General features: G+C 42.9%; 1 protein-coding gene across 2 annotated transcripts; it reads right to left on the bottom strand.

Moving 5' to 3' along the window:
• Positions 1-195: 195 nt before the first annotated feature.
• Positions 196-7,642, bottom strand: AKAP14 (A-kinase anchoring protein 14). Of its 2 annotated transcripts, none has more exons than XM_083486627.1 (6): positions 7,431-7,642; positions 6,604-6,792; positions 6,414-6,511; positions 3,760-3,939; positions 1,720-1,772; positions 196-362 (listed from the first exon to the last, which is right to left on the bottom strand). In XM_083486627.1, the coding sequence occupies exons 2-6, from the start codon at positions 6,779-6,781 to the stop codon at positions 278-280; spliced, it is 594 nt and encodes a 197-aa protein (XP_083342753.1). In that variant the 5' UTR covers positions 6,782-6,792; positions 7,431-7,642; the 3' UTR covers positions 196-277. The 2 variants fall into 2 exon arrangements, with proteins under 2 accessions (XP_083342753.1, XP_083342754.1); XM_083486628.1 differs by having other exon boundaries at positions 7,498-7,642.
• Between the last annotated feature and the right edge of the window lie 2,877 nt (positions 7,643-10,519).

Here is a 10,519-nt window from a genome sequence, read left to right as displayed (position 1 = left end):
ATGTAGGGAGGAGAGCACCACATTTGCTACCCTTGGCCTACATAGACTTGGAAGGTTGCAGTAAGTAGAGATCTCTGCCATGTCTACTGCAAGATTAAGGGCACTGATGCTTTGCGGGTTTTATCAAATAACATTTACTCTCCAGGAATTAAGCCTTCTAACACAACACAGAAAGACCAAAAATGAGAAGCTGACTACAGATATGCACAACTTTTATTTATAAAAACTAGCAGAAAACCTAAAAGAGAGTTTTTAGTTTGTAACAGTTCTAGAGGAACTAAAAATTGATGGTCTCCATCATGATTATTTTGCTTTCAATCACATCTTTGAGCCATTTTTCTTTGAATCGAGACTCTCCTGGCCTATAGAGAGAGACAGCAGAAGAAATATAACACAAGAGTTGGGTTACTTAACACATCTGAGTTGGGAACTATTGTTTGTTTGTTTGTTTGTTTGTTTGTTTGTTTGAAAAATTAATTCCCTTACAATATTCATCATAATCATATACTATCTGCAGGTCTTAAGTTCGGGTTACAACAGTTTAAAATAAAAAACATTATGGTCACAGGAATAGGGTGGATCCTGATTTTTAAAAATGGCTTGTTTTGACATTGCTTAAATGCACTATGTGCTAACACTTCTGTCCTGATGTCTGTGCCATCTTTAGCTTGTTCCTGCACACATCTGTACTTCTAATGCACCGATTTGTGCCTTTTAACCCATTTATGGTGACTTTAAAAAAAACCCACAGGAAAAAACTTAAATTTCTGCAACCAAAATCTGAGTGCTCTTGCACACAGAAAAACTAAAACAAAATTTGTGTCAAGGGATGGTATCCAGTGAACTTGTTCCATTAGCTAGGGCTGCCATAAGTCCAGAATTTCAAAGCTGATGTCTGGGGGCAATTTCTGAAAGGCAGTACTTTATCCTGGATCTTAGGCAAGTCAATCGAAAAATCGTGATGGGGGGGGGGCGTTCTTTGTCAAAGCTCAACAACTTTCTGGGTGTCCCGGATTTTTACTTTTTGAAATATGGCAACCCTACATTAGCAGAAGGATTTACACTTGCACAATTGAATTTTGCCCCCTCTCTGCACACTCATAATCAACTCCTGAGAGCTGGGGGAAACCCAGGACAGATCTTCGAGTCACACAGGGGTATAACAAAGGCGCGCACTTTACACAAGTGTAAATTCCTGCACTACCAGAATGGGTTACTTAACACTACATTGGATGCAACCCTCTTAGGTCCCTAATGTAAAACAAATCTCAGTCAGTCATAGGCATGGTATCCAGTAATGAGCATGTGATCAAATTTTGGGGAAGCCTCTTAAACTCAGGGCACATATTGAATAAACAATCCTTTAGCACTAAGCAGCAGAATCCTAGACATTCCTGGTAGGTAGGTAGGTATAGGATTGCAGGCCAAGAGATGAATCTTCAGTGAATGTAGTTGAAAAAAACAAAAAACAGCCAAGTGTCCTGCAAACTGTAGCAGATTATGGTACATTTTTTTGCAGCTGATTTCTGCACAAGAGCAGGCCTGGCCTCTTCTAAGCCAGCTGTCCTAGTTGCAAATCAAAGAGACACAGAGAAAGGCAGGTACAATTCACTCCTAGATGGGCTTGCAAGATGAGCAGATCTTTTCCCATAACAAAACATTCAGCAGAATTTATCATACCACCATTATTTCATGGATTATTTTTAAAATAGAAAATACCTGTGAATTAGCTTATTCGTCTCCACCACAAAGAATACTTCAACAGGTAATGTCTGCATTAAATGAGGGAGAGAGGAAAAAACACACTCTGAGAATGTTGGGCTTCCATTTTGCTTTTTAAAATCACTCTTCCCTACAAGGGCATTCTGGTCCTCATGGACACTAGTAAACTCAAAATGTAATAGCAATAGGAAATTTGCAAGCAAGAGAAGCCTGACTGTAATGTTGGGGTCTGATGGGCGCGCCTCTAGGGTCTTGGTACTATGCAGTACTCTGCGGCTCAACCTTTCCAACTGGGAAAGGTTACAAAATTGTATTTCAGTTATTTTTAAACATTCATCAAAATAAATTCCAGGATGGTGTGCTGCATATGCAGATTAAAATGTAATAATGATAATAATAAAATAACAGTATCCTAAAAAGGCAGCAGTAGTTAGACTTTTAACTTGGAAAAAAGGAGAGGAAGACTTGGTCAAAGTGTGTAAAATTATGAGTTGGGTGGATCAGCAACAGTTTTCCTGTTCTTACAAAATAAGAAGCCAGGACATCTGATGAAGCTGATAGAGAGATGCAGGACAGGCAAAAGGAAGTGCTTCTAGGTTTAAGGAACCTTTGACTCTCCAGATGTTGCTGACCTCATCATCCTTGACCATTATGGGCTGTGCTTGCTGGGGTTCATGGGGGGGTTGTAATTCAGCAACAAATGGAGGGCCAAAAGTTCCCCATAGCTGCTCTACTGGTTTTTAGCTGAGGTTCTCTTGCCTTGTTCTGCTGATTTTATCCCTGGCATTTTGCTGCTGTCTGGTTTACTGTACTGTATTGTTTTCACTGCTTCTGCAGACCCCCTTGAAGTAGTGTAAGTTCTATACATAAACCAATTCACATTAGAGACATGTGGGGTCACATTCCCCGCCTCTGCCATTTTCTGGGTGGATGACAAGGTAAATCATACCTAGAGACAGAAGTATATAGGAAGATCCTTTCCTGTTTGTACCATTACAGAGGAAACTGTCCAAAACTTGTTACTGATTATTTGCAACATAAGAATTAAAGGTAAAGATAAAGGGACCCCTGACCATTAGGTCCAGTCGTGACCGATTCTGGGGTTGCGGCTCTCATCTCGCTTTATTGGCCGAGGGAGCCGGCATACAGCATGGCTAGCATGACTAAGCCGCTTCTGGCGAACCAGAGCAGCACACGGAAATGCCGTTTAGCTTCCCGCCAGAGCAGTACCTATTTATCTACTTGCACTTTGACTTGCTTTCTAACTGCTAGGTTGGCAGGAGCAGGGACTGAGCAATGGGAGCTTACCCCATCGCGGGGATTCGAACTGCCAACCTTCTGATCGGCAAGCCTTAGGCTCTGTGGTTTAACTCACAGCGCCACCCGTGTCCCTTAACGGAAGTATTACTGTAACTAGTATTGTTAAAGTTAGAAACTGCTTACATGCCAAAATGGCTTCTACAAGTATAAAATCAGTTACAAAATCAGAACATAATTTAACAAAACAATTCCATCAAATTTGACAAAACAATTCCATCAAAGCCTTAAAAGCTTTCATAATTAGACTATAGTATAAATGTACAACAGTTTAAATAGTTTATAAACAATCAAATGAGGAGGGTGGGTTTCAATGTCATGGTTCATAATCATTTCGTCAGCACAAGTATTTCTGATATTCCTCTCCTCCAATTTGTGGGGGATGTGGGGACATGATGGGGCAGAAGAGTGGGGGGAAAGTCTCATAATGCTGACAGGAGTCTTTAGACTGTCTGCCACTAGCACAATTATTTAGTTGGAGTTCTTAGGAAGTTCAAGTTCAGGGGACTGTTCTGCCTAAATATGTGAGCCTTCAAATAAAGGGCATGAAGGGAGTGTGATCAAGCACTTGGCAAATGATCAAGTTTATAGATCTCAGAAGTTCAAACTTGATCCTAATGACGGTGTTCTCTCCCCCTTCCTGCTTTTTTTATTTTATATAAGAATATTTAATTATCCTCTGGGCTTATAGGTCTTCAGAGACAATGTCAAAATACTTACTGATGGTCTGATTTTGGAAATCTCTATGACGAAATAGACACATGCTGTTGCTCGTGGGATGGGCTTTCTGCAGGTTGGGATACTCCAGCGGACCCGGTAAAAGTATCTTGTGGAATACTCCAGTTCCTCTTCGCTGATATAGTTTGTCCAATGTAGCCAGCTCTCATGAAGCTCCCATGTCTGTGGAATAAACATAAGCCATGATGTGGCCCCATGCACAAGCATTTGCTCAAGTTTGCCAGCAATTGAACATAGTGGGTACAACCCGCTGTGTCAAGCACAAGTCAAGCCTTTGGCGTTATCAGAATTGCAATGTTATGAGTCACACAATAAGGACTCCTGCTTTCAAATCCCCTGCCAGGCTGCAAAAACTCTCTGACTGACTGGGCCATTCGCTTTCTCCCAACTTTACAAGGTTGTAGCGAGGAGGATTAGAAGCAGGCGAAGGTTCGAGGCCGTGATCTGAGGGCGCATGATGCAGGTGTGATCCAGGCCCCATTCATGGCTGCCTTTCACTTTAAGATGGCCCAGTACTGATCACCCACAGCCTCTGGGAATCTTTTGGCTATGTCATGGTAGGCAATCAATACCTTTGTGATTGGCTGAGCAGGCCAGATGTCACTTAAGACCCACCTGGGTAAGAAACTCTTCAAAATGGACTGTTGCCATACAGTCCCTTGTCTGCCCAATTGACCATCCCATCTATGCTGCAACAAATGTGGAGACTAGAAGCCCATTCGTAGGTAGCTGCAATAGAACTGACCTTCTAGTGAAGGGCAGTTAACAACAACAACAGCAACTTTTTAAAAGTCTTACAAACACAAACCGTTCTTTGCTCCTTGCTTAAAGTCTGTGGAGGCTTCCCCATAGGAGCCAATAATTGCTACCTAATATAAAAAGATGATTCATTTGTGAACCTACATACACATAAAAATGTGCACCACTATTTATAAGGATGTGACAAAAGTGTTACCTGCCCAAAGATAGGGTTGCCATAGATGGATCCTAAGGAGAATGTGGTGTTGGTCTACCTGAGAGCCCCTGGCATGAATGGATTGCCTGCACTAGTGGTCATTAAGGGATGGGGGAGAAAAAGGCCTCTCCTCCACCTTCTGTCACAGCAGCCAGATAGTGAAGAAACAGGGTTGGGTGAGGTTTGTGCATGTACTCTGCCGTGAATTCCATGGTGGAAAAACGATGGCTATAAATGAGCATAAATTTTTAACTGTGTGGTTGAGGATGTACATTGACTGCAGGTTCCTTTGGTCTTTTTCACATGAGGTGCGGAAGAACTTGCAATTAATGATAACAGCCAGATTCACTGCCTGATCAGAAGGTCAGCGGTTCAAATCCCCACGACGGGGTGAGCTCCCGTTGCGTGGTCCCTGCTCTTGCCAACCTAGCAGTTCGAAAGCACGTCAAAGTGCAAGTAGATAAATAGGTACCGCTCCGGCGGGAAGGTAAACGGCATTTCCGTGCGCTGCTCTGGTTTGCCAGAAGCTGCTTAGTCATGCTGGCCACATGACCCGGAAGCTGTATGCCAGCTCCCTTGGCCAATAAAGCGAGATGAGTACTGCAACCCCAGAGTCGTCCGTGACTGGACCTAATGGTCAGGGGTCCCTTTACCTTTACCTATGCTATTAGTCATTCATTGCTGTATATTTGATATACTTGCAGCACCTACCCACCAAAATTTAGAAAAAAAGATAAAGAAATATTGTTGCTCTTATTAACATAGTATCAATTATTTGGTACAATAAAGCTGCCATCCTAAACCCACTCACCAAGGACTCAGGCCCACTGAACACAGTGAAACTTATTTCCACGTACACATCTATAGCAGTGGTTCCCAAATAGCTAAGTACTGCGTTTTTTTCAAAAGCCAAGCTATGGACTTTTGAAAAATTTGAAATCTCTATGGTAGCTTTTGTTATGTGAAAGATGCCACAGACACTCTGGGTAGGTTATGCGGACCCCTTGAGGGAACCACTGATCTAAAGGATTGCACTGTGTGTTACCTTCAATGCCACCAAACATACAGGCCCTTTCCAGCTGATTCTCACAGCATATTCATGCATCCAGACAGTCATGTCACTTGGCTAAAGGCATTCAGTAAGTATCCAATTTTAATAATAATAATAATAATAATAATAATAATAATAATAATAATAATAATTATTTTTATTTATATCCCGCCCTCCCCAGCCGAAGCCAGGCTCAGGGCGGCTAACAACAATAAAACAGTACAAAACAAAGCATAAACAACATTCTAAAATCATTCATTATAAAATTAATTAATTCAAGCCACTGGCAACCATTGGGCCAGAGCTCCGCAAAGATTGCCGAGGGAGGGAGTCATGCTGTGCCCTGGCCAAAGGCCTGGTGGAACAGCTCTGTCTTGCAGGCCCTGCGGAAAGATGTCAAGTCCCGCAGGGCCCTGGTCTCTTGTGACAGAGTGTTCCACCAGATCGGAGCCACTGCCGAAAAAGCCCTGGCTCTGGTTGAGGCCAGCCTAACCTCTCTGTGGCCTGGGACCTTCAAGATGTTTTTATTTGAAGACAGTAAGTTTCTCTGTGGGACATACCAGGAGAGGCGGTCCCGTAGGTACGAGGGTCCTAGGCCGTATAGGGCTTTAAAGTTAATTTTAAACTTACTTTTAAATAATCCTCAATCTGTGCCAGTCCATTAAATACTGTGAAATCCTTGCACTTCATCCATGTAATATTTGGTACTGGATATTTGATTCCTGGAACTGAAGGGAAGGGAATAAGTTAATCTCCGGTATGGGTGGCTTTTATACCATCCAGGAGGCATCAAAAGCATAGCAAGTTAATATTGTAATACCTGCCTCTGTCTTTTGCAGGTGTCTAATAGTGTATATTGCATCTCTGATAACATTTTTCACAATAGACTCTGCTGCCTTCCTGATGGCTTCTAGAGCTGGATCTTCAGCTTCCATGGATGCATCTACAGCTTTCACAGGTGCATCCTTGCCTTCCACATTACTGGTCAACTCCTCCATTGTCCACAACTCTAGAAGGAGAGGATGAGGATAGCACACAAGGTCATAAGGATCATTGCTCAGAATTTGACCTACACAGCAAGCAATAACCTACTCTGCCACTGCTAATCATAGAAACGATCAAAACACCATCGTCATTCTTAAGAAAAACATTTTGGGCTGTTACACAGGGCAGACCTGGTTTACCACTGAGTGTATGCTCACTTGCGAGCTGCAACTAATCCTGGTTCCCTGTAAAAACACCGAAAGGGCCTTATACTGAGTCAGCCTATTGGCCTACCTAGCTTGCCAGCACGGACCGGCAACAGTTCTCCAGGGTTTCAGACAGGATTCTTTCCCAACCCCAATTAGAGATGGGGTTGTTGTTTTTTTAACCCTGGGCCCTTTTGCTGCAGAGCATGTGGTTCCACCACCAAGCTATGGCTCAAACACACCTTTGTCACATTCTTTCATTACATTTTGCAGTGTACGCCTTGAAAAGTATTCGGGGTATGCCTGCAAATCATAATCTGCAAAGAGGGAATGAGAAATCATGAACGAGCCTGTGCCTTTGCATTCCTTTAGTCCTCTCATTTCCACTGCGTTCAGCCACAAATGCAAATAATTAAGAATGAGAAAGTGAGTACTCATTGCTCTGAGAAATAATCACCAAGGGATGTTGTACGAAAGTCAGCACTTCCTCTGATCCCGCAAAGGATAGTAGATCACTCCATTACCAGCTTGAAAGTGCTTTCCAGATGCTTTTCTCTTGTGATCGGAGCTGCTTTATTTCCTCCGAGATGCAGGTTCCCAGGGCTCATTAAGCAGCGGGCTCTCAGGCTTCTGTGACAAGTGTTTGGTCACAATCATTGCCTGGGCAACAGCAGCTCATCCAATAGAGCTGCAGGTTTGATGTACAGGCATTCCATCCTACTGAAAGGAAAAAAGAACACTGGTGCAGATCAGCTCTTGGCACACAGCGTGCAGCCAATGATATTGTTAGGCGTTCAAGAGGCTGGGAAGTGATTAATGCGAGTTGGGTGGTGTTTTCACGTTATAGAGCAGGGCATATCAGCCCACATCATACGTGCACTTTTTGCATGTTAATTTTTTGGAGGGGTGGGAGGGAATTGGGGGTGAAGCCCTTTAGAATGACCATGGCTAAAAGATGCATTTGACTGGAGGGAGGAAAATTATTGGTGCTTTCTAGGCCACAAAATTTGGGCATGCAGCAACCCAGTTTGTGAACTCGCTAACCATTAAACAGTCAAACATAGGCTGCGTACACACCATTGCTTCCCCCAAAAACTATAATTCACACCCCTCCCCGGGGTAAAATTCCCAGCACCCTTAACAAACCACAGGTCCCAGGATTCTCTGGGTACAGTCAAATGCTTTAAATGAGCATTAAATGTATTACGTGTGAACAACCACAGAAGAGGAGGCCAACTGCATCTCTGCAAGATTCATTGCTCTGGCTTTCCCACTATCAAATCAGCCTCTGTCTCCTAGCTGTATACTTGTCAGGAATGGGAAATTGATGGTGTGCTGTTCCCTAAAACATAATTTAGACTCATCCTTCCCTCTTTTCCCATGGCCTGAAACAAAGCCTGTCGCAAGCCTGTGTTAAAATCCTGACAGGGAGTGATGTTTGTATAATCCTGTTAGATTACCAACACCAGGGTGGAGCCTGAATTGGCATTTGAAAGCACACAAGTGACATTTCTGCATAGAATGTTATCATGGCTGTATCCCTACTCATTCAGAGAAGCTGTAGAATAGCTTGCCTTTACAGAAGGCTACATACTGCAGCTCTTCACAAGCATATCAGGAGATATGCCAAGAACAATGACTCATGCATAATGACTCCTTACTGTTTGTAATCAGAGGCCCTGTACCTTTTCATAGAATCGTAGAATCATAGAGTTGGAAGAGACCACAAGGGCCATCGAGTCCAACCCCCTGCCAAGCAGGAAACACCATCAGAGCACTCCTGACATATGGTTGTCAAGCCTCTGCTTAAAGACCTCCAAAGTAGGAGACTCCACCACACTCCTTGGCAGCAAATTCCACTGTCAAACAGCTCTTACTGTCAGGAAGTTCTTCCTAATGTTTAGGTGGAATCTTCTTTCTTGTAGTTTGGATCCATTGCTCCTTGTCCGCTTCTCTGGAGCAGCAGAAAACAACCTTTCTCCCTCCTCTATGTGACATCCTTTTTGTCAGGAACAGGGAACTTGTGGCCCAGATATAATACTTGAAATCATCAGCCCCAACCAGCCTTGCCAAACGCCAGGGATGCTGGAAGCTGTAGTGCAGGGATGGGGGAGTCTACAACGCTCCAGATGTTGCTCCCTCAGCCCTGCCCATTGGCCATGCAGGTTGGTGAGCTGGAATCTGACCACATCTGGAGGGCTCCAAGTTTCCCACCCCTGCTGTAGTGCTTCAACACCTGGAGGCCTATAGCCATGTGTTATGTACTGAGTTGAATAGGATCCATGATGCAGCAGTCTGATTGGTCTGCAGGAGCCACCCAATCCAGCTCCAGGTGAAAGTGAATCCACAACCTGATTGGCCTACAGGAGAATCCCGGACTTAGCCAATACATTGTGTAAATAATGTATATAAAGTAGACAGTTTGGAGGAACTTCCATTCCTCACTACTATGAGCTGAATAAAGAGCATGAAATCCACACTCCAAGTATATTTCACCACGCCACTCCTGTTTTTAAGGCACTTCTGGCTGGGATGCAAGGCAGGGCCTGTTTGGTTATGGCTCCCAGGATATAGAACTCCCTTCCCCTGGGAGACTTGATTGGCCCCTTCAGTAATGGCCTTTTTGTTAGCTGTAACAAAAGAGAACACCCAGCTTTTCCAGGACTTTAGTCTGCATTGAGTTTTAGTACCTCTGCTGTGAAGTCTTCTGGAAATTACCATTTTAATTTTGGATTGGATTGGAAGAGCTTTTACGGTCTGTTTCACCCCCATCCCCCCCCTAAAAAACAACCCAGGGTAAAAGCATTTGGATTAAAAAAATAAAATAAACCACAGTGGATCATCTCATGTGCAGGTGCTTAGTTCTTGCACATTCTAAAAGAAATCAATGCATGTTGATGCCCCCAGTTTTAGAAGCGACAATAATGTCATCTCAGAAGTTTTGGAAACAATGATTGAGATCTTTCATGTTTTTGAGTGTGAGATATTTAGCCTCCAGATCAGCCGTCTCCTCTAACTGCTTGTGACAGGAAATCTGGGTTCCAGTTTTAATCAATTTTCAAACGCTTGTTCTGGATTTCTCTGAAAAACAAACCAGGCTTTTTATTTATTTCAGTGACCTCAACTGCTGCAAAAGACACGTGCAGATAGGAAGCACAATGAATTTGCCATTATTAGAGGGCCAAGTCCTACAAACAGTTTTCTACAACAACAACAACAATCTTTTTTTTTTGCAAGCAATGTGGTCTTTTTTTCTTCTTCCACTGATTTTGAACTACAACCCCAATCATTATTTAAAAACAATAAACTAAACTTTAGAAACTGAAACACAGATGAAATATTGTCACTCATTTGGGAAGGAACACCCACAAATTCTCAGAGCAGAAATGGCTTTAGTCTCTCACTTGCTGGAAATGTTTATTAGTATTAGTATTAAGTACTAGACATAATTCACCAGAAACTGGAGCTTTTAGGAAGCTTTTAAAGTGTTATAAGTGTGGGATAACCAGTCTCATATAACCAACATTATTAAGACTAATTAACGCA

The sequence above is a fragment of the Podarcis liolepis genome (assembly GCF_965112155.1).
Source record: "Podarcis liolepis genome assembly, chromosome: Z".
NCBI classification, from domain to species: domain Eukaryota; kingdom Metazoa; phylum Chordata; class Lepidosauria; order Squamata; family Lacertidae; genus Podarcis; species Podarcis liolepis.
This window is presented reverse-complemented; position numbering and strand designations above follow the sequence as displayed.

Bases quoted from the DNA above. Each gene is read 5' to 3' on its own strand.
- AKAP14 (XM_083486627.1), bottom strand. From the start codon at position 6,781: ATGGAGGAGTTGACCAGTAATGTGGAAGGCAAGGATGCACCTGTGAAA. The intron at 3,940-6,413 runs GTAAGTTTAAAA...TTTATTCCACAG, and splicing joins AGATTGAGGATTATTTAAAA to ACATGGGAGCTTCATGAGAG. The intron at 1,773-3,759 runs GTAAGTATTTTG...CATTTAATGCAG, and splicing joins TTTCCAAAATCAGACCATCA to ACATTACCTGTTGAAGTATT.